The sequence below is a fragment of the Marmota flaviventris genome, chromosome 7 (genome assembly GCF_047511675.1).
Source record: "Marmota flaviventris isolate mMarFla1 chromosome 7, mMarFla1.hap1, whole genome shotgun sequence".
NCBI classification, from domain to species: Eukaryota; Metazoa; Chordata; class Mammalia; order Rodentia; family Sciuridae; genus Marmota; species Marmota flaviventris.
Window position 1 is genome coordinate 1,144,131 of NC_092504.1, and position 22,878 is coordinate 1,167,008.

The 22,878-nt window shown below is 52.0% G+C and overlaps 2 protein-coding genes across 13 annotated transcripts in view; one reads left to right on the forward strand and one right to left on the reverse strand.

The window, feature by feature from the left end:
• Gak (cyclin G associated kinase) overlaps positions 1-6,956 on the reverse strand; it is a 46,726-nt gene extending 39,770 nt beyond the window's left edge. For 5 of the 6 annotated variants that reach the window (XM_071614049.1, XM_027940648.3, XM_027940638.3 and 2 more), the window contains exons 1-4: positions 6,711-6,956; positions 1,807-1,868; positions 1,047-1,106; positions 132-246 (exon numbers count right to left, since the gene is read on the reverse strand). In XM_071614049.1, coding sequence (XP_071470150.1) covers positions 132-246; positions 1,047-1,106; positions 1,807-1,868; positions 6,711-6,855 — 382 coding nt within the window. In that variant the 5' untranslated portion in view covers positions 6,856-6,956. The remainder of the gene's footprint in view (positions 1-131; positions 247-1,046; positions 1,107-1,806; positions 1,869-6,710) is intronic. The other variant, XM_027940656.3, reaches the window with a different exon arrangement.
• Positions 6,957-7,050: 94 nt separating this feature from the next.
• Positions 7,051-22,845, forward strand: Tmem175 (transmembrane protein 175). 7 transcript variants are annotated; one of them, XM_071614055.1, is made up of 12 exons: positions 7,051-7,522; positions 12,390-12,456; positions 13,213-13,396; positions 13,495-13,533; positions 15,117-15,214; positions 17,491-17,542; positions 17,958-17,993; positions 18,466-18,549; positions 18,896-19,060; positions 20,518-20,596; positions 20,840-20,975; positions 22,066-22,845. In XM_071614055.1, the coding sequence occupies exons 3-12, from the start codon at positions 13,244-13,246 to the stop codon at positions 22,730-22,732; spliced, it is 1,509 nt and encodes a 502-aa protein (XP_071470156.1). In that variant the 5' UTR covers positions 7,051-7,522; positions 12,390-12,456; positions 13,213-13,243; the 3' UTR covers positions 22,733-22,845. The 7 variants fall into 7 exon arrangements, with proteins under 7 accessions (XP_071470156.1, XP_027796403.1, XP_027796410.1 ...); XM_027940602.3 differs by having other exon boundaries at positions 12,390-13,396; XM_027940609.2 differs by lacking the exon at positions 12,390-12,456.
• The last annotated feature ends 33 nt before the right edge of the window (positions 22,846-22,878 follow it).

Consider the following 22,878-nt stretch of genomic DNA (forward strand, 5'->3'; position numbering starts at 1 on the left):
AGCCCACTCCAGACAACCCGAAGGCCGCTCAATGCCTGGGCACTGCTCCAGCTGTGTTGAAGAGACCTGGGGATGCCTCACAGCTGTGTGAACAAGTCACACAGCAACAACTCAGATTCCAGGGACTTTACCTCTACAGAGCTCCGTGAGCAGGAGGAACTCGGCCTGCCCAGTGTCCGACTCCTCTTTTCCTATGGATGCTGCAGAGCAGAACTGGACGATGTTGGGGTGGCCAGAAAGTTTCTTCTGTAGGTGTCTTGTTAAAGGAGAATGTGCATAAATGTGTTCACAATTTTGTGCACTTAAAATAAACGTATATCCATGAAGACTCACCAGGCATGACTGCTGCCCTGCCTCAGTCTAGTGCGTTCAAGCAGAAAGGTGGGCAAGAGGCTGGCAAGGCTACAAGAGGGCAGAGTGTGGGAGGAAGCCAGTGGGAGGGCAGAAGTGCAGCAGGCCAAGAGGAAGCAGGCAAAGGCACTGGGGTCCGCAGGAGAGAGGCTGTGAGGAGAGACTGTGCCCATGCCACCCACAGCTACAGAGCCTGGAAACTTGACCCACGGTGAAGGTGAGCCTCCCACTCAGGGAGGACACACGACTGAGGACAGTAGACAAGAAGGGCCCTGGAAGCCTGCCGTCACTACAGCATGAGGAGGGCTGAGTAGGGGGCAATGAGGTGAAGCTGTATGGAAGTCTGCCTGTGCCAAAACTGTCCACACAGCTCCTGGGGCCGGAGGGGCAGGGACAAAGCAGGGCTCTCCCTGTGGCAAGTGGCCCACCCGACTGGCATGGAGACCTCTCAGACAGGAACAACAACTCCCTTCCCGACACTGTGAATCTTTTATTGTGACCCTGGGACAGAGAACAGGGAAGAAAATTGCTTTTCACTGGAAATGGTCAACAGGAAGTCTGGTAAAAGCAAAAGGTCAATTTTAACACATCAAACAGAACATCACAGAGCAGCCTCTGGGCAGCTGGTACTCACAGCCTGATGCAGGCTGTCCACCTAAGTGACATGCGGGCTCTCAGTCCCAGGAAAAGGATACCAAGAAGCAAACTTCCTGAATGATGGCTCTGTTCTTTTCCTCTTCGTTGGACAGTAACCTCTGCCAGGGAATAGCACACAAAAAAGGTGGAAGACTGTTTACCTTCCGTTTTACATAATGCCTCATCTCAGACAGACACCCAGGGAGGAAGAGCACTGCGTCTAGGAGCATGCCCTGTCCAACCTCCACACTTGCCCTGACAGAAGCGGAGATCTGTCAAGTGCCTTGAGGAGCCCAGAAAACAAGAACACAAAAGAGGAGCTTCTCCCACGTGCGTCAGAGTGGAATGAGATACACAAGGAGGAGGAGAGAAGGTTCTCAGAGAGGTGGGCAGCGCTGTGGGGTGACAAGACCAGGCCCCGGAGCCATCAGGGCAAGGCGGCCCTCCAGCCTCCAGCAAGTGGGCCTGCTGCTGCCACGCAGGTCTAGGCCCTCCTCCAGTGCCTGCTCTCTGAAGATGCACTGTGGACACATGTCCTGTGCCAGTCTCTGAAACCCCTTCAGTTCCTAGACCACTATTTGGCATGTGACTCCATGGTGAGTTCACTCTCACGTCTCTTTCCAAGGCCAACTGGCTCCTGGAGGACAGAAATGTCCTTGACCCAAGCTGGAGAGCTGAACTGAAGGTGAGCCCTGAGACATGAAGGAGACAGGACAAACAAACCGACTGAGCAGCAGGAAACACCCTGCAGCAAACAGTCCCAGAGGCTTCCTCACAGCAAAGCAGAGCCATGTGATACGTCTGGTCATCCCTTCTTACCTTCAATGCATACTCTCTGCCACTTCCCAGGTCTTGAGCTTCGTATACAAATGCAAATCCTCCTGAAAATAAAAATATCTGTCAGTTTGGTGCTATGATTTAGGTTAAAACACTTTACTAAGTACAACACAAACCAGATTTATGGCTATGGACAGAAATTTGCTTTCCACAAAAATATACAACCCAATTAATATGCCACTGCCTTTTTCATGTTCTGCTTCAGGGGCAGAAAGAGAAAGCGCAGGCAGGTCAGGGAAGGGAGAGTCAGAACAACTAGGGCACAGACAACTGACGGACCAGGAAGAAAGACTGATGGAAAAAGGACAGCTGCTGACACCCAGTGAGAAGGGGACATTGCTGCCCCATGTCCAGTGGAAAGTGCAGATCAAACCACTCATGAGCCGGAACTGGGGTGCATGCCTCTGATCCCAGTGGTTCTCAAGGCAAGGAGATTGCAAGTTCGAGGCTAGCCTCAGCAACTTAGTGAGTCCTTGTCTCAAAATAAAAATAAAAAGGACTGCGGTGTGGCTCAGTAGTAGAGCACTCTGGGTTCCATCTCCAGTTTTGGGCAGGTGTGGGGTGGGGGTGGTGCAGAATCACTTAAAAATGGGCGAGAGTTCTTTATAAGTTCTTAATTCTAATATGATAGACATCAACCAATCAAAGCCAATAAACACAGGGATAATATGCCATGACTAGCAGAGGAGATCTAACATCTGAAAACTTATCAAATCCTACAGCTTTTAAGTGGGTGCTGCTTAGCTTTGTTTCGCTTCCCACAAGTAAAAACTCACACAGTGAAATTTAAAACCACAAGCAAACTAGGAACAGAAAGAAACTTCCTCCACCTGACAAACAGCGGCCACCAGGACAAGGGCAAGCATCAGGCAGGAGTGTGTTCCTGCCTGCTCTGCAGCACAGTGGGAGTGTCCTGCCAGGGTCTTGCACACACAGGACGTGACCTTCCACACAGACAATCGGGTGAGCTCTAAGAGAAAGCTACTGTAGCTAACAGGAACTCACAAGGGCTGTGGGACCAGAGCAAAATCGGAGGCCTGCTGTGCACCACACCCCCATGGTTAGGCAGCAAGGATGGAGACGCAGCACCAAAGCACGATCCACTCAAAACAGGTGGCCAGACACCACCAGACAGAGAACTTCTTCCACTTTTTGGCAGTGGGATTGAAGCCAGAGGTGTACTACCACTGAGCCACATCCCAACCCTTTCTTTATTATTTTGAGACAGGGCCTCGCTAAGTTGCTAAGGCTGGCCTGGGACTTGCGATCCTCCTGCCTCAGCTTCCAGAGTCACTGGGATTACAGGTATGGGCCACTGTGCCTGGCTCCTTTTTAAAAATATACTGGTTGAAGGATAAAAAAAATAAGACTCTAATCAGGTCTTTTTTTTTGATGGTGGTGGTGCTAGGGAATGAACCCTTGTGCATGCAAGGCCCTCTATTCAGGTCTTGCAAATCATGTATCTGGTAGAGGACTTCTATTCAGAAAATACAAAAAAAAAAAATAAAAAAATAAAAAAAATCCAAAATTCATTAAAGAGAAATTTTCATGAGCAAAAGACATAAACAGGCACATCAGCAAAAATATGACAGGGGCAGGAAAACACAGGACAAGGAGTACCGTCACTATCCATCCAGGAGATGCAGATTTAAACCACAAGAGTCTTCTAAACACCTGTCAGACGTGTACAATTTTAAACACCACATCGAGTGTTGTTTAGGATGTGAAGCACCTGGAAAGCTACACATGTTTGGGGAAATGCCAAATGCTTACAACTACTTTGGAGAACATTTTGGCAACATCTTAAATAATTAAACATACATCAACTAGATGGCCCTAACCATGGACACAGTGCATAACTGCAAAACTATAATAAAACTGGAGAAAAAACATGGGAAGACCTTCATCATCAGGACTTCAGGCACTCTGGGGAGCGGGAACTATGTGCTATGACACAGCAAGTGCCCATCTAGGACTCTGCTCCTAAAAACCTCACTAGCACACCCTGTGGCCAGAAGAGCTCTCCTCCATCAATCCTGCCTCCATGGGCCCTGAAAGCAGGAGCCCAGAGTCCTGCTGTGGCAACTCTGCAATTGTCAGGCAATACTAAATACTCCCTCTGCCTCACCCAGTTCAGAACGTTCTATAGCAGTAAAGGGAGGGCCCTCCAAAAGTGGTGTCTGGGAGGCAGATGGGTAGGGAGCTAGGCCTGCAACCAAGAGGCCCTGGGAGCTCGGTGGGATGTGCCCTCCTGTGCCTCAGGCCAGAGCACAGCCCCAAGAGAACACAGGCTCTGGAGCAGGAAACACAGATCCTGTGACTGATGGGAACTGCATGTCATATCTAAACCAACACAAGAGCTAGTGACACTTAAATCCATGACAGCCATGTGGCATGGCTTTCATTTTCTACCTCAATCCACTTCACTAGCCACATGTGCACAGAGAGCCGGAGTCGGCCCCGCAGTGCGACCTTGCCTCCGAACCAGTGACCAGCTTCAGAAGCAGCAGCAGCACACAGAGTGTGAACACAAAGAGTGCACCTAGCACATGCTCGGACTGGGCACCTCTAGCATGGCTGATACTCCCAGTAATCGTCTTATTTTTTTAAAAATGAAGAATAAGAATAAAATTTGAAAAGATTAGAAAACTATCTCGCTCCATAGTTCTGTCCAAGAACCCTTTCACACGCCAGGTCCAAATGTATAAAAGCTATGAAAACTGAGTGACAGCAAAACATGGTCTATCATAAACTCATATGGGACAAAACCTGACATGAATGGACAGAGCCACTTACAGACTTTAACCCATATTGAGAATATTTCTTCATTTAACTATAAAAATATCAAGGTATTTAACTACAGAATACTTTTCCTGCTCCTTTAGGAATATCTCATGAAATACAGGCCATACACCATATTATCTTTCCAAAAGACTTTTGAAATTGCAAACTTTTGAAGTTGCAAACTCAAGGGTCTCCAATGGTGGACCTTCCTCATATTCATAGAGCCTGAATCCTAGCAGCCTATGGTGTCTGGTTACTGTCCAAGAAACTTATTTAAATACATCTACATAAAATACTAAAGATTTTTCCCTGTTTCAGTTCAGAAAGAAGCTTCAAACAACCCAGTGAATCCAAAAGGAAGAAATCTATGACTGATAGCTGCTCTGCTTATTTTTATCTCTCAGCTGCCCAGAGAGCAAAGGGAAACCAGCTGTCTACACAGCCACAGTGGCTACCCACACTTCCTGGTTCTTTATCCTGGGTGCTTTGTGACCTACATAAACTTCCTGCTTTGCATGAACCTCCTTCTCTTACCAACCAGGACCACTTCCATCTCAAATGCCCTCCTAGCCCAGGTCACCCCTAGCCCAGGCTTCTGCCAATCCCTTTCCAGAGGTCTCCCCAGCTGCATGTACAACTTCAATGCTGTACTGCCTGCTCCATATGGCCTTGTTCTTTAGCCATTTGAGCATGCATCTCATTTCACATTCTACAGGGCCTAAACCAGGTCCTGTCCAGTATGAATTTCCTGAAAAATGAAGATAACTGCCTGACATTTTTACAGTAAATAAACTAAATTGAGCAAGCTTTTGTTACTGTAACAGATATAAGGGAACATCACACTTCAGAACTTTAGTGGGGGCACTGCCCCCATCTCTAAAAGAAGCATCAGAAGTTTCTCCCTAAATCACACCCAAAAATCTGTTTACGGACATGCTGGGGAAAAGCATGTGATGGTGCTACAACCAGAAAATCCCCTCAGGCCTTCTAGAATGAAAACATCCAAATACTCGGCCAGTTCTCAGCCCCCAATAGAGCACAAATGACTCCAAAGGGCTCAGAAGGTCGACCCTCCAACCCTGAGAGTTCAGACTTGGTCAGGGCCCACTCCTCCCGCCTCAAATCAATGCAACAGAACACGACTGTGTTTAGCCCATGAATTTCAAAGCTGGTGAGAACTTATGCGTCCCTGGACACCACTGGATAAAAAGTAAGGAAGACCCAGAAGAGAGATTCCAATCCTGTGTGAGGAAGGAAGAGGACATTCAGAAAGCTACAAATAAAACCAACAATAGATGACTTCAAGACATAAATGATGGCCATATCCATCCAGCAAAGTCCTATATAGTCCATGGATAATAGCTCTGCTTCCTGTGACTTACACAGGCACCACAAAAGATGTTCAAGGGTGAGACACACTGACTTCAAGAGAGAAACAGACTAGGGTATCAGGCACTGTCTGCCCTCCCCAAATAGGACAGGACTGCCACTGCTTAAATGCTGTGTGCAACCAGAGGAACTTCTGGGAACTCAGGAAAACCAGTCCCCAATACATAGCAGTCCTGGTGTGATGCAAACAGCTATGGCTTATGCCCCCCAGTAATGCTGCTCACCTCCTGACTCTAGTGTGTAGGGTCCTCCTCTCCCTCCCCAACAACTGTTAGAGCTTCAGTCCCAAATATAGGAGGTTCCTCCATATCTATTATCCTCCAGCCTGACCCTAGCCTGAGTCTACCCCTCAACAAAGAAGTTGGGACCCAGACCCCCCAGCAGTGACCCTCCAGGCCTGCCCTTACCCACGCGCTCAGTGGTAACCCCAAGGCCTGACCTGACCCACGATCTCAGTGGTGACCCTCCAGCCTTGCCCTGATCCACGCCCCCAGGGGTGACCACCCCAGACCTGGCCTGACCTACGCCCCCAGCAGTGACTCTCCAGGCCTGGCCTGACCCACGCCCTCAGTGGTGACCCTCCAGCCCTGCCCAGACTCACACCCCCAGTGGTGACCCTCCCGGACTGTCCTGACCCACGTCCCCAATGGTGACCCTCCCGCTGACCCTGTCCCCGGCAGCGTGACTACCCCAGCGCCCAGCTCGGGCCTCACCCTCGGCCAGGACCCGCCGCACCCGCAGGCGCAGCTCGCCCAGCTCCACCGTCTGCCCCACGAAGTCGCTCTGGTCGCGGCCGGCAGCTCCGCCCAGGGAGCCCGGGCCCGCCAGGAAGTCGAGCGCGGACTGCAGCAGCGACATGGCGGCAGCCGCTCAGCGGCAGCGGGAGCCGGGCTGGGGCTCAGGCTGCACTCCGCCTGGTCAGCGGCCGCCGAAGCACAGCCCCGCCATCTTCCGCCCGCGCCGTGACGTCAGTGCGCAAGCACGTCGAGCCATGGAGCCACGCCCCCGACCCTTCGCGGAGGGCCGGAAGGACGCGTGCTTCACTTCCGTCGCGCCGGCGGGCGCACAAGCTCTAGGGGTGGGCCCGCGACAGACTTCCGGCGGGGCTCGCGGGCAGCTCACACCTGAGAGAAGGAGGGCCACGGCGGCCCAGCCCAGGTCGTCACCTGCCGCGCGCCCCGCAGGCCAGGCAGCCGGTCCCTCCGCGAGGCCTTGTCTCAGTGGCGGGGCGGAACGGCGCGGGCGTTGGGCGCGAGTTGGGCGGCCGCTCCGCCGGACTGCGCCTCCCAGGGAAGGCCGGGCCAGCGGAAGGTCCCGGTGCCGCCCTCGAGAGGACGGAGCCGGCGGCCGCACACGCGCGTTCCTTTCCTTGGGCCGCACGGTTTGGGGGGAAATATGAGTTAGTGGCTACCGTTGAGAGACTGAGCTCAAGGACGCGGTTTCCCAGCTTGCGTGGGAAAGCCTGACCTGGCGGCGTCGGGCCGCAGTCCCGCGTTTTCGCAGCCCCTGGAGCTGCCGCCTTCAGGTACGACGCGGCGTGCGCCTGCCGGGCCGGCCCAGGCCCTGCGAGCCGCGGCCGTGCGTAGAGAGCGGTTCTCACTGGCAGAAGAGGGCCCTGAATCGGCGCCGTAACCCGCACCCGGAGTGCAGTCTGTAAAGAGTGCCTTTGAGACCGACTGCTGTCTAAGTAGAACAGGGGATGAAGGGTGCACGTGGGACCCAGCAACAGCGGGTCTCGGGCGACCTCCCCGAGAGCAGTGCCATCCGAGTGGTGGGCGGGAGCTGCGCCTCCCCTAGATGCCCAGGAAAAAAGCCGATGAGGTAGGGAAGGTTCGTGGAGGTAGCTCAGGAAGTTGTGAGGAAGAGTGTGGGACTAGAAGGGCAGTGTGGTGTTGGGGTCCCAAGACGGGAGACTAAATGAACAGCCTGAAGCCGGGAGAAGGGAGCCAGCAGAGAGAAGAGGGGACTAATGGAGGAAAGTCAGTGACTCCGTGGCATGGGTGAGAGTATTTGTTTTGGACATAGGAAAAGCACTCTCCATGTGAAAAACTCTGCAAAAGGAGGAAAAGTGGCTTGCACTTGTAGGCAACTGTGTGTTTTATTAGCATGATGCTGCTGAAGGAATTTTCTGGTAGCTTCCCTTTGATTTGTAAACAAGGAATAGAAATCATCTATGGGAGGTAAAGAGAGACTGGAATCTTAGGGCTTAAGCAACGTGGACGAGACCTAAAAGCCATTGTGGTGACACCCCAGGAATAACTCACTAGAGAGTGTGGCAGAGTTTGAGGCCAAGTACTCAAACAGGCAAGACCTAGGACCAAGTAGAGGTATCTAAATCAGGTAATTGCTGAGCATACTGGTAAATGCCTGTAATCCCAGCAACCTGGGAGACTGAAGCAGAGGGATCACAAGTTTGAGACATCAGTAACTTGTCTGGTTTTTTGTTTTTTGAGACACTGTCTCAAAATAAAAAGGGCTGGGAATGTAGCTCAGTGGTGGTACAACGCTGGGTTCAATCCCAGGACTGACAAATAAATAAATCAGGTAATCAGGAAACGAAAATCTATTGCAACTCTCTCGTAAGTATTTATTTATTTATTTTTAATTTTCTTTTTGTAGTTGTAGATGGACAGAATGCCTTTATTTTATTTGTGTATTTTTATGTGGTGCTGAGGATCAAACCCAGTGCCTCATACATGCTAGGCAAGCACTCTACCACTGAGCTACAGCCCCAGCCCTTTCGTAAGTATTTATAAAGCCACACTTCTTGGCATTGCAGTAGATGCCATGCTAACACTGTCTTGACCCAAATCTGCCTCCACATTTTTCTGAATTTGACAGTGGGTGTTCACTTGTAGCTATCTCACTTCACATACATGTCTAAAACTAAGTCCATGGTCTTGATCCCCCAATTATAGCAAAAGATATCACCACAAGTAAGAGAATTGTTTTGTGATGATCAAGGGGTGAATTCACTAAAAAGATGTAACAATCCTAAACATATATGTGCCTAATAGCAAAGCTCTAAAATATCTGAACCAAAAACTCAGAACTACAAGAAGAGAGGCCAATCACAATTGTAGTGGGAGGTTGATGTAGTTGGAGAGTATTTTTTCCTCAATAAATGACAAGAGGGGCTGGGGCTGTAGCTCAGTGGTAGCGTGCTCACCTAGCATGCATGAGGCACTGGGTTCGAGCCTCACCACCACATAAATGTAAAATAAGGATACTGTGTCCATCTAAATCTTAAGAATAAACATTTAAAAAAGTAAATAGAAATAAATGACAGGTACCCAGAAAATCACTAATGATACTGTAGACTTGAACTACCAAGCAGCTTGAGCTAATTAATATAAACATTTATAAAATGTCCCTACAATAATATAAATTGGTGTCTGACTATTTTTTAAAAATACACTGTTGAAATTAAAAGACAGCTCAGACTTGGAGAAAATATTTGCAAATTGCCTATGTGGTAATAGACTTGTATATGAAATACCTATAGAGGAAAGTGAGTTCTATATGTCTTCAGGGTAGTCTATTTGTCTTCTGTCCAGTCTTGGGATTGGGTACACAAGGCTCTGGTGTAGTCCTGGTTTCTTCAGGTACACCTCCCAGTTTGAGCCTCATGAGGCGGCCTTCTCAGACTCCTTGCAATTTGCTGCATGCCAGGCTCTCCCTGTTACACAGAGATAGTTCTTTCTGGCTTTTCATTAATTCTCACAGTGATATTTAAGGATTAAAAGAGATGTCAAGTATGAACTACTTGGGACAATGCTTGATGTTTAAGATATGCTTAATAAAGGCCTCTTACTGTTCTTATGTCCCTTGTTGGAAGTGTCTCCACACTCAGCTCTAGCATCTCCCATACTGAGGACTCCTGACAGTCTCTGCAAGAAACCTCTTGCTTTCCCACTGCGGCATCTGTATCTCTAGTCCTGTCTTTTCTTCATTGGCATGTGTCATAAAAACTTGCATGCAAATGTGTAGATGACATGGTTTGAGCACTTAAAGACTAGGCATTAGGTTGTGTTTTTTTTAACTGGTGCAGTTCATAAAACTGTTTTAACCACTTGTAAGCACACAACCCAGAGACAGGAACCCCTTCACTCCTCCACTCCTCCGTGCAGCTTCTCCACCCATCGCCAGGCTTTTCCTCTTGCAAAGCTGAAACTCCCTGTTATGCACCAACTCACCCATTCCACTGAGCCCCTGGTGCCCACTGCTTTACTTCCTGTTCCTATGGGTTTGACTGCTCTGGGGTGTCCCATGCAAGTGGATCCATACAGTATTTGTCTTGTGCAACTGGCTCGTTCCACATTGGAGTGTCGTCCCAGTCCTTCCATGTGATAGCATGTGTCAGGACTTTGTGATGCTCCATTCAGAAACCAAGATGGAGGCTCCGGTGCCTTCTGCCTCTGGGCTATTGTGAACAGCCCTGGGATGAGCTTGGGTGCATGGGCATCTCTGTAAGTCCCTGCTTTTGACTCTTGGATGTGTACCAGAGAAGGAGTTGCCGGACCTGGTGGTGGGCTGTTCTTGGTTTTGTGAGCCAGGCAGCTGCACCACTTTGTGCTCTACCATCAGGGCGCAGGTTCCAGTTTCCTCTGTCTTTGCCAACACTTCCTTGTTTTGTTTCATTGCCAGCCTGGAGGGTTGCTGTCTCATCGGGGTCTAATTGTAACAGTTCTTTAAATATTTTAGATATTATACCTTGCTCAGATAGTGGTTTGCAAATGTTTTCTCCCATTCTGGGAATTGTTTTTATTAATTTTGTCCTGTGGTGCACAGAGGTTTAAAATTGAACGGTTGTGGCAACCTCTTCAAAAGTGAGCTTGGATAGGCTTGGTGGCAAGCACCTATAATCCTGTGGCTCGGGAGGCTGAGGCAGGAGGACCACAGGTTCAAAGTCAGCCTTGCAACTTAGTGAAGCCCTAAGCAACTTAGCAAGACCCTGCCTCTAAGTAAAACAAAAAGAGGGCTAGAGAGGGGGCTCAGTGTTAAGCACCCCTAAGTTCAATCTCTGGTACAAAAAAAAAAAATGAGATTGGTTTGACCATAATATTTACTTCTGAACCCCATGCCATTGGGCTACATCTTTAGGCCACAACTGGGAGCAACTCCACTGTGTGGAGTCCATAGTGCTCGGTCACTGAGCACATGAACAGTCGGTCCACACAGAGTAAGTAGTTATGACACAGCAGGAAAAGAGCTCAGTGCCTCCCCCAGCCATGTGCCACGGCATTTGGGAAAGGCAAAGCTGCAGTGACAGAGCTGCCAAGCTTGCCGTGTGGGAGAGTTCCATGAGGACTGGGAGCGGGGACCAGGGTTCCAATTGGGACTGGTCACTTACCCACGTCCATTTCTCAGAAGCTCAGAACTGCATCCCAGAAGAGAGGCTTGGACCATACGTTGGATAGGAGTGAAGGGGAGGTGGTCCAGAGCCGCCTCCCGCTCTCCTTCTGTCCTGGCACCGCAGTCCATGTGTTCCTTAGGGTTCTGCCTTACATGTTGACACCCTCGTCAGAAGGTCACTGCGTAATGCTGTCTGCATCTTTTTAATTGTAGTTGGACACAATACCTTTATTTTTATTTATTTAGTTTTATGTGGTGTCAAGGATTGAACCCAGTGCCTCATAAGTGCTAGGTGAACGCTCTGCTGCTGAGCTACAACGCCAGCCCCTGCTGTCTGCACTTGCAGCTGATGTTTTTAGTTCTGTGTCTCTAGATCTGCCTACTTCCTCATACTTTGTTTAACGGCTTAATAATTAATTGTGTTTACTTTTTTTCCCTCAGTGCTGGGGATGGAACCCAGGGCCTCACGTGCTAGACAAGTGCCCCACCATGAGTGACACCCTGGCCTGTGTTTCACATATATTGTTAACGGAGGCTTGCTTGGTGTGGACCTCAGGCCTCTCTGGAAACTGAGCTCCCCTGCAGGCATGCTTCTTCAGCTGAGGGCTGTGGCTCTGCTAATGTCCCCAGGATGCCAGATGTCTCCTACAACCTCACTAGCTCTTCTGACTGACAGCTTACCACTTTCTGGCTGCCAGGCAGGCCCTCTAACACTAAGCTCCACCCAGCCCTGACTACATGTTTATCCAGTTTGGTTTCCTCACTGGAAACTGCCAGTCAGCCTCCTTTGTTCATCTTGGGGTGGGCTTCTGATTGTGTCTGGTGTCAGTTTCCTTGTTTGAGCAGCATGTGGTGGTTTCCCTTACCTCTTGTCTTTGGCAGTCTGTCTACTGATGCTCTGGCCAAGGTGAGCAGCATCCTCTGCTGGGCTTTGGGAGGTACTGGGAGTTGAAGGTAGGGGTACCTTCAACCACTGAGCTATATCCTCAGCCCTTTCTATTTTTTAATTTTACTTATTTTTTTTTTCTGTGCCTTAGAAAATGGGCCCTGAAGCAAACCCTTCATCCTTCATCAACATTGATCTTCTCCACCCTCTGGATCTGGGTAGTTCCTGGGCGGGGTTGGCTCTTTCTCCAGGACCTTGGGCATCAGCCTCCCTCTCTCTGAGGAACTGATCTCCAGGCACATTTTGGCCCCTGGCTGTTGCCAGACCTACTCCTCTCCCTGAATCCCAGCTTCAGCCTCCTTGCCACATTCCCATCCCCTGTCACCCAGCTGTGGTGGGGGCCCTGGGTCCAGTGTGGAGTCCACAGGGCTCAGCGCTGTGCTGCCCAGACGCCCACCAGCTCTGCTCCAGGATATGAGCACACTCTGTCTGGAGTCACCCTTGTCTTCCAGAGCCTACTCCTGACGTTGACAGTGTCCTGGGAGCTCTGAACCAAGGCGGTGTGCCATGGGGGCATTTGTTGGGTGTGCACATTGGTCCTGATGCTGTGATCTCGGGCCCCAAGGGCACCCACTCCTTTTTCTTGTTTAGGACCAAAACAGCTCATAGGATAGAGTCTGCTGTTGGGTTCAGGCATTCTAGGCCCTTCCCTGGTGATGAGGGTGCTAAGCACCCAGCTGTGTTGTGTGGGCCTTCCCTTCCTGCCTGCTCCTCTAGGGGAAGCAGGCACAGCATGTCCCTCACCCCAGTCACCAAGCTTAAGCTTAGTGATGGAGTCTCAGGCTGAAGCTTAGCCTGGAGGGTCTTCCCCACTCTCCACACCCAGCTTCTATTCCTGTGCCCCCTGGCTAAAGCCTGTAAGGCAGCCCCTGGGAGCAACCCACTGGCATGCTCAGAGCTGTGCTTCCTTCTAGGCTTTTGTGGCCACTGGGCAGTGGCCCCATCATGTCTGGGCCCCAGACTCCTGAACACACACTGGATGCCCAGGGTGACTCATCCCTATGCAGGAAGGATGAGGACATCAGGGAAGGGACCCAGAGCTCCCACCGCATGCTGGGTTTCAGTGACGCACTACTGTCCATCATCGCCACAGTCATGGTAAGTGTGGAGCCCACTTCAGGCAGGTGGAGGCACCCATCCCTGGCCCTGCTGCCAGCCCAAGAAACATCTGGTTTCTTTTTGTCTTTGTTCTTCAGATCCTTCCTGTGACCCACACGGAGATCTCCCCAGAGCAGGTACCAGGAGCATGCTGTGTAGTGCAGGGGGACAACCCACTTGGTCTGGGGGCGTTGGGCAACAGGGTGGGCACCTGCTTCCTCCTGGTAGGGTCACTGTCTGCATAAGTTGGGGCGGTTGGGGTTGGGCCCAGGCTTCTGCAGTGAAGACCTGTCTCAGCCTAAATGGAGAAGGAAGTGTCCTGGTGGGAGGGAGCTCCCCAGATCCAGAGATCAGGCTGCCTCAGCAGAGGCACATCCACCTGGCATGTGCACCAGGCCCATCTGGGGGTGAGTGGGGAAAGGGTGTAAAAGCTTTTCCGGTTAGAGCCAGCTTTACTGGACTATTCCTGACTAAAGAGAGCAACATGTGACTGATCACAGCAGAACAGTTTGGAAGACATTTGGAAGGCCTGTGGGAGCATGCATGCACCTTGTCTCCTATCTGCCCGTGTGACAGGGTGGTCACAATGCCAGACTTGTTTGGGGTGCTGTGAGGCGCAGAGGGATGTGCTGGCCCAGCAAGGCTGACGTCCAGCCGCCTACAGGCTGAACTGGATGACCTGGGAAGCCCCACAGCTACTTGGATTTGGTTTTTGCACTGTGAAGAAATGATGAAGCCCTTTCCATAGAGTTGTAGTAGAAATGTGCGTCCAGCCTGACACAGCTCTCTGGAGGAGATCCTAGCATTGATTGCACCAGGTGCCTGGCAGTCCCAGTGGAAAGTGCCCACCAGCAGCTGTTCAGAAAAGCCATGCCCCACAGGGTCAGTGGTAGTTCTGGGGCCTACTATGGGAAGCCCATGGTTTGGCTCCAGCCAGTATGTGCTGAGGTGTTTCCTTCACGAGAGGCCCAGATCAGCATCCTGTGAGACCACAGGGGCAGCTTCCCAAGCAGCAAGAAAACTCAGCTGTTCAGGCCCACTCTGACCCCACCGCCGCTGGGCCACTTGTGTTCTCTGCATGGAAACTGGGACTTCTTGATGCTGAGTCTTTCTGTTTCCTCGCTGGGTCTCAGAAAGCTCCTAAGAGTCCACGGGTGCAGGCAGAAACACTCTGGGAAGGAGAGAAAGGTGCTGGACCAGCGATCCTCCCTGACACTGGGCTTCCTGGACTGCTCATGTGTTATCATGAAGACCGTCAACTTTGAACACTGCGATTCAGAAGCACAGTGCACTCAGGGAAGGGTACCTTCGGAGATGATACCCAGAGCCCAGGAGACAGTGGGCAACCTGCGCCTGCCAGGGTCTTGAGCCAACACTGACAGCCTTTGAGAGGTCATCAGTGACCTTGTGAAAGGGCTGCAGGGCTCATCGGGCCCTTTGCCCCCTACCTTTCCGCCATGAGATGGGGAGCCCGCTGTCCAAGGCACTCCTGCAACTGTGAACCATGAGGCCTGTATTGTGGGCTTTCTAAACCCCAGCATGACAGCTGGAGGCTCACCCTAAGGGGAGTGGAGGGTCATGGGAGGGGGTGTGGCCCCCAGCAGGCAGAGCCTGGGTGCTCCAAGAGGTCTCACCGCACTCCAGTGAGGCCATGCCCATGCGTCGAAGGCTACCTGGGTTACCTATGACTGTCCCTAATGGCAGTGCTCTTTTGTTATAGCAATTTGACAAAAGTATACAGAGACTTCTAGCAACCAGGATTGCTGTCTACCTGATGACATTTCTAATTGTGACTGTGGCCTGGGCCGCACACACCAGGTAGGGACCGGGCTTCTTTGAGGTCAGGTCACCTTTTGACTCACTTAGGCAGTGAGCCACACCATTCTCAAGGTATATGTGGGCCCCTCACATCATCATGGGTGAGAGTGCCGGGGTGGATAGGTCACCCCTTTCTCCATCATCCCCAGTTCTTTCTCTGAACCTCCTGCCTGGGTTCCCACACACATGCTCCAAGGCAAGTCTATTTCCGCAAACATATAGCACTGCCCACTGGTAGTCCAGACACTGGGTGTGGGTACCCAAGGTGTCCTGCTCGACCCCAGAACCAGGATGGAGCCTGGCAGGAGGGAGCAAGCTGCCAACCCCTCCAGCCCCTGTTCCAAGCCCACAGGTAGTTCTCCAGGGCCTGAGCTTTATCTTGGGGAGGAAAAGGCCCTGATCCAGGGGTTACTGCCCAACCTACAGGGCCCCCAACCACTGGCAGGGGAGCAGGGACAGGAGGCACCCAGAGGTGGAGCTGGAAGTAGATGCTTCCATCCTAGGTTACAGACCAGCCTATGGAAGGGAAGCACTTGCCAGGAAGGCTGGGGTGCAGGAAAATGCACCCATTCCATCAGGTGTTGGCACTGGGCCAGATACCTCTGGCGTTGTTTGTTGTATACTGCCCTCAGTAGACAACCACTTTGGGAGATGTAGCATGGACCTCGGAGTCCAAGCTCCAGGGGTGGGAGGTCTCTTCTCCTCAGCCTCCCTGGTGTACCGAGTGCTCAGGAGGCTCTCAGGGGATGTTGCAAAATATGTGGGCTGTGAGCTCTGCCAGGGGCTGTACCCACTATGGAGGACATTTCCTGAGTGGGGTTCAGGGGCCCCATGAGGGGCTTCCAGATCTGCTGTGTGCATCTGCCTGAGCATGGTCTTCTGCACACCTGGTTGCAGTGCTCAGCAGGTCACCAGAAGAGCTTCCCAACTCAAGGGGGCCATAGTCCTTGCTATTTAGCTTTTCAGCAAATGCTGCAGCACCAGGTTGGCCCTGTGTCCCTGTCCCTAGGCTCGCTGCCCAGCCCAGGAGAAGGCATGGTTCACAGTGGACAGGGGACATGGTACTTGGGTACCCTAAGCTGGCGTCAAGCTCTGACAGGGAAACCTGGGGCATGGACCAGGTGGGCTGGGGCCTCAGAAACAAGACCCTTGGCCAATTGTGCTCACTCATGTTGCCTGTGATGAAAGCTGTCTTTTTTGTTGGTGGTGTTTTGGTACCGGGGATTGAACTCAAGGAGACCTACCCACTGAGCCACACCCCCAGCCCTATTTTGATTTTTATTTAGAGACAAGGTCTCACTGAGTTGCTTAGCCCCACACTTTTGCTGAGGCTGGCTTTGAACTCGTGATCCTCCTGCCTCAATCTCCCAAGCCGCTGGGATTAATTTTTTTGTTTGTGTCAAATAGTCTCAGGACAAAGCAATTTCTCTATTAAATAGGCAGCTCCACAGGTTTAGGGTTTGAAACCCCTGAAAACAATGGGAAAGAAGGATTTCCTCTCTTTGAAATGGATTTTGTGCACAAGGCCTGAAGAGTGAATTCACTGCATGATGGAACTTTATGGACACATATCCAGAGCCGGTTTTTCAGCCTTCTGGCAGAAGCTGCACAACATTTCAAGAGAGCTTCAGCTGGGGCAAGCCACATGTGCCTCTTGCACCTCGAACAGGCAGGTCACATTCAGAGGCTCCCCTCCCAGCAAGGCCTCCCCTGAAACCCAACCCAAGAGCCCCCCTAGCCCTCCAGATCCCAGGTTCCACAGGATGAGCCTGATGCAAAGACACACTTGGAAAAGACTCCTCCAGAGCCACCCATTGTACACATTTGGCTCTTACTCTTCAAAGCAATATGCTTTAAATAGCAAAACAACAGGAAGAATATGTGAGAATGAAGAGGGTGATTTCCAGGGAATTTATGATTTTGAATTTTCTTTCATACACTGGGTAGGATTTTACATTTAATCCTAAATGACATCTTTTAGCTGGGTGTGGTGGCACATGCCTATAATCCCAGCAACTCAGGAGCCTGAGGCAGGAGGATTGTGAGTTCAAGGCCAACCTGGGAAATTTGGTGAGACCCTGTCTTAAAAATTAAATAAGACTGAGGATGTAGTTCAGTGGTTAAACATCTCTGGGTTCAACCCCTGGTTACCTTCCCACCCCCAAAATCATCTTTTAATGATATTTAAACTAGAAAATACCGGAGCAAATGTGTGTGTGTGTAATTTTATTGGAACCACATTTGATGAGTGCCCCATCTTCTCCTGTTCTTTGTAGATTATTCCAGGTTGTTGGGAAAATAGACGATACACTTGCCTTGCTCAACCTGGTGAGTTTTTTGGGTTTTTTTTGTTGTTGGTGGTGGTGTTTTTTTATCCTTTTGGGAAATGATTTTGGTTTATAATTTAACCCTCCCAAGAGGACTGAGAGTGTATAGCTGGCTGCTTCTCTCTTATCCTCTGGTACCTCGGAACCTGAACTCTGTCCACACCTGGAAGCTCCTTGGACATCCCTTGCACCACAGGGGGCTGCACCCTTCCCCAGCCCACATAGAGCTGGGGGTGCTAGGCCTGCCTGTGGAGAGGGCTGAGATGAGCCAGGAAGGCACAGGCTTCTCAGGTCTGACACTTGCTGGCCCACCGTCCTGTCTTGGGAGGGGCCTAAGCTGGCCCCTTCTGGAGTGATGAGGGGGCAGCTTGCACCATCCAGGCTGCATCGATGTGACCTCCCTCCCTCCTCTCCAGGCCTGCATGATGACCATCACCCTTCTGCCATACACAGTAAGTAACAGCCTGCTCCCCAGACATGCCCAAGACGTGCTGAGCTCCACCTGGGTTTGACTGTCCTTGGAAATGCAGACCAGCAGATGATTCTGGGCCTTGGGGGCTGCATAGAGGAGAGAACTTCCAGGGGGAGTCTGGCTGGGGGCCTGGGGCTCTGAAGGCAGGGCCCCCACTCTGTCGTGGCCTTCCTCCACTCAGAGTCTCCACAGACCCAAAAAGCTCTCATACTCAGTGCTGACCTGGCCTGCTGGTCTGTATGTGCTGGGCCAGAGAATTGGGATCTGGGGGACTTCAAAGGCCTGTAGCAGTGGATGGAATTGCTCCCGTGGGGGCTGCGGACAGATCTGCCACACCCTATATGTCTCCTCCCATGATAGTCCTCCTCAGCACAGAGCAGGGAGACCAGGAGGCTCATTGTGTCCCAGCTCCTAGACTAATGAACTTCTGCATTACTCCTTGTTTTGGACAGTTTTCCTTAATGGTGACGTTCCCTGATGTGCCACTGGGCATCTTCCTGTTTTGTGTGTGTGTGATCGCCATTGGAGTTGTGCAGGTAAGGCATCAGGAGCCTGCAGGGATGTATGTGAAAGAGACAAAGAGATGGTCATGGGGGCAAGCAGGCGAGGCGCCAGTATCCTGACCCCATGTCCCCAGGAGCTCAGGTCCTGCCGTGGATACTTGGGGTGTGCATGCCTGAGACCCCTGTCCTTGCTGAGCCTAAGAAGGGCCTCACAGTTGCATCAGGTGCAGGGCCAGGACTCCCATCCCTGGTGTTTCCCTAGAGCACTCCAGTGCGAGCCTGCCTTAGGTGCCCTCCCCCGAGCCCCTGTAAGAAGCCAGCTTGCCTGGCCATGCCCCTCTGCTCATAGAGGGTGCCCTGTGGCCTGCCTCTCCCACAGGCACTGATTGTGGGGTATGCTTTCCACTTCCCACACCTGCTGAGCCCGCAGATCCGGTGCTCCGCCCACAGGGCCCTGTCCCGAAGGCACATCCTGCACCTTGTCCTCCGTGGTCCAGTGCTGTGCTTTCTTGCGGCCATCTTCTCCCTCTTCTTCTTCCCTGTGGTGAGTGTTGGGGCACCCCAGGGAGGGCACAGCCGGGGCACTGAGATGCTTTTTTTCAGCCAGCAGCTAATTCTAACAGGAGTAAGAGTGGTGGTCTGGCAGTGCGCTGTTCACACAGGACCAAGAGCTGCAGAACAAGCTGCTCCAGAGTTGACCTAGGAAGCTCACTGTGGCTCCGGGTCTGCTTGAGCGTTGTTGAAGTACATGGAGTTTTTAATCCAAATTATCCTAAGAATTATGAACAAAATAACTGACATTTTCATAAACATTTAATAAGCATTCAAGAGGATTCCAAGTTTAAAACAGGCTAAGGTGAACTTGGTGGTGCATGCCTATAATAGAGACTCAGGAGGCTGAGGAAGAAGACTTACAAATTCTGGCCTGCCTCAGCAACTTATAAGATCCTGTCTCAAAAAATAAAAAGTCCTGAGGATGTGACTTAGTGGTAGAGCCCCTTTCATTCAATTCTGGGTTAAAAAGTAAATAGGCTGGTAAGGGCCTGTGGCAGCAGCCAAGCAGGGTCCAGCCCTCTGGCCAAGGCAGAGCAGAATCATCTGGAGAGCACCAGGCAGGTAGGCCTTGGTGGGGCCTCAGGTGAGGAAGCAAAGAAGAAAGGTGAGCATTACGGTGTGAGGCCCTGGGCCTGTGGCCGGCCGTATGACTTGGTCCCTTTCATGAAACAGGAGGGAGGAGGGGCAATGGTCTTGAGTGGGGAAGCCAGGGGTAGGCAGCAAGACAGGAGTGAGGGGCAGCAGTTGGAGGTGAGTCTTAGCTTCAGAGGTGGGACAGTCCCCTTCTAGGGGTACACCCAGGGTGGTCCATGTGGCATGAATGTCTCATGAAGGCAGGGCATAGGCATTGGCGGAACAGGAGACTACATGAGGTTTCTGGATCTCTCCTTGCTGCATTCTGATCAGAATTCCTTCTTGTTATCCAAAAATAGTATACTGAGGGGCTGAGCCTGAGGTTGCTCACTATGGCCCCTTGGGCTGTCCCACTCTTGGCTGTCGTGGATGGTGCTGCCTTGAGCACAGCCTCTTCCAGCCTCTGCTCTCAATTCTGTGCACATGCCCAGAAGGGGCCCTGCTGTACTGCGCAGTCCCCTTCTCCCCCTGGAGCCGCTGGGCATGTTTCCTGAGAACAGTGGCCTTGAGGCTCTCTGGCTTACTGGTGTGTGCATGTTGCTTCTGCCCCTCTCACAGCTGAGCGCTTGTCTTCTGTTGTGTTGTAGCAGTTCTTTGTGTGTTCTGGACACAACTCTTGGCAGGTGTATGGCTGCTGGGCGCTTTCTACCTTCCATGGCTATCCTTTACTTCATCTCCATAAAGGACAGTTCCTTGGATTTTTCCTTGTTACACATGATTTTTCAAGGATGGTAGAACTCCTGGGTGGCTGGGCTCCAGGAGGTATATGGCCCTGCCCTGGGGAGGCAGGCCCTGACTGTCGTGTCCCCACAGTCATACCTGCTGATGGTGACCGTCATCTTCCTGCCCTACATCAGCAAGGCCACCAGTTGGTGCAAAGACAGGCTTGTGGGTAGGTGTCAGTGGCAGTCCTGCACTGAGGCCAAGGGAGGCACCACAGGGGTCGGGCTATTCATGAAGACTGCCATGTTGGGGCAAGGCACACACATGTGGTGACCCTCCCACCCCTCAGCAGCTCCACACCAGCTCCTCTCCTGGGCTATACATTCCCAGTCCCTAAGGGAAGTGGGCAGGGATAGCCACACTGGCCCCACAGCCCATGGACTGAGCCAGCTCCTCCCTCCTATGCCTGCAGGTCACAGGGACCCCCCGGCCCACAATGCAGAGGTCTTCAGCTTCGACCTGCATGAGCCCCTCAGTAAGGAACGGGTGGAAGCCTTCAGTGACGGTGTCTATGCCATTGTGGCCACGCTCCTCATCCTGGACATCTGGTGAGGACCCAAGTGGGGGCAGCCCTGTCTCATCTTCAGGTGGCGGTGTGTCTTGAGTCCCTGGCATCTTGTCCTGGCCACACCAGAAAGGCTCAGCTTCACCTTCCTATGGGTGCAGAGCTCCCTGGGAGGGTTTCCCCAGGAACAAGAAGGCTCCTCAGGCCTTGGCCTCACCTAGGTCCCTTCAGGCATGTCTGTGGGTCTGGGCAACTTAGACTGCCATGGGAATCTGTTGGAGCTCTGATGTGAGCAGCCACTTTTATTTCCAAGTGTTTGTTTGCTTTTTCAAGTCTTCCAGGCTTCCTAAGTCTCTTGACCCCTTAGTCACATCTCAGTGCACACTTTTATTGCATTAAACATTTAAAAACTTTATTTTGTTTGTTTTGGGGGTTTTTGTTTGCTTGTTTTTGCAGTACTGGGGGTTTAATCAAGGTACTCTACCACTGTGCTACATCTGCAGCCCTTTTATTTTGACACCTTGCTAAGTGCCCAGGCTGACCTCAGCCTCCCAAGTTAGCTGGGGTTATAGGCATGCACCCCTGTACTGTGAAGTTTTAAAAATTCGTAGCAAATATTTTTTGTAGTACTTGATTCCTAAAGCCTATGATCTGTTTTCTTCTGCCCTGCAGCCAGATGCTGTGGGTGGGGAAGTATGGCTGAGGGGAAGCCCATCACCATCCGCAGGTCACGTGGTGTGACCCCCAGGTTCTCCCACACACCCTTCCCCACTGCCCACAGTTTTGGAGGTGCAGGTCTCTGGCTGCCTCAGGAGCCACCATCCTCCACATTATTTGATGAAAGGTGTCTTTCTTGGGCCTGCAGGGCCAGGCACATTGTTGGAGCCTCTTATGGGTGAGGGCTGCTCCCAGCAAGGAGAGCAGAGAGCATGCCAGTTAGGTATCTGTTCCGGGTGAACTAAGGAGAGCATAAACACCTCAGCGTGCCACACACACGATACCACATCAGGAACATTTCCTGTGCAGAGGTGTCCAGGTGTCTGCCCAAGTTAGCACGGATGCTCAGCCCACCTCCCTGGGGCCTGTGGGCTCCTGGGGAGGCTGGTGCAAATGCCTGTGTTCATGCTCCTCAGCGAGGACAACGTCCCAGACCCCAAGGCCGTGAAGGAACAGTTCCGCGGGAGCCTCGTGGCAGCCCTGGGCGCCTATGGGCCACACTTCCTGGCATACTTCGGCTCCTTTGCCACAGTGGGTCTGCTCTGGTTTGCACACCACTCGCTCTTCCTGCACGTCCGCAAGGCCACACAGGCCATGGGTCTGCTCAACACCCTCTCCCTGGCCTTTGTGGGTGGCCTCCCTCTGGCCTACCAGCAGACTGCAGCCTTCGCCAGGCAGCCACGAGATGAGCTGGAGCGTGTGCGCCTCAGCTGTGCCATTGTCTTCTTCGCCAGCATCTTCCAGTTTGCCATCTGGACGGCGGCCCTGCTGCGCCAGGCGGAGACGCTGCAGCCAGCTGTGCGATTTGGTGGGCAGGAGCATGCCTTCATGTTTGCCAAGCTTGCGCTATACCCCTGTGCCAGCCTGCTGGCCTTTGCAGCCACCTGCCTGCTGAGCAGATTCAGCACAGCCATCTTCCACGTCATGCAGATTGCAGTGCCCTTCGCCTTTCTGCTACTGCGCCTCCTCGTGCGCCTGGCTCTGGCCAGCCTACGTGGCCTACGCCACCTGCGGCCAGCACAACCCCTCCAGAGCCAGGCCCCAGAGGAGGCCCAGTCCCAGCTCCTGCCTTCCTCCTGCTAGTGGAAGCTATGCCTGCCCGGGAAGGAAGCCTTGGGGGTTGGGCCAGCAGGCCCCATGGAGCTACAGTCTGGGTTTTGCCTCCATTGTGAAATATCAAGATCTGTTTCAGAGTATGCAAACTGTCCTCCTTTTTACACTATGAGGAG

Excerpts from the sequence above, each read along its gene's own strand:
- Tmem175 (XM_027940602.3), top strand. The coding sequence starts at position 13,187 with ATGCTCAGAGCTGTGCTTCCTTCTAGGCTTTTGTGGCCACTGGGCAGT. Across the intron at positions 13,534-15,116 it reads CGGAGATCTCCCCAGAGCAG|CAATTTGACAAAAGTATACA; the intron begins GTACCAGGAGCA and ends CTTTTGTTATAG. Across the intron at positions 15,215-17,490 it reads GCCTGGGCCGCACACACCAG|ATTATTCCAGGTTGTTGGGA; the intron begins GTAGGGACCGGG and ends TGTTCTTTGTAG.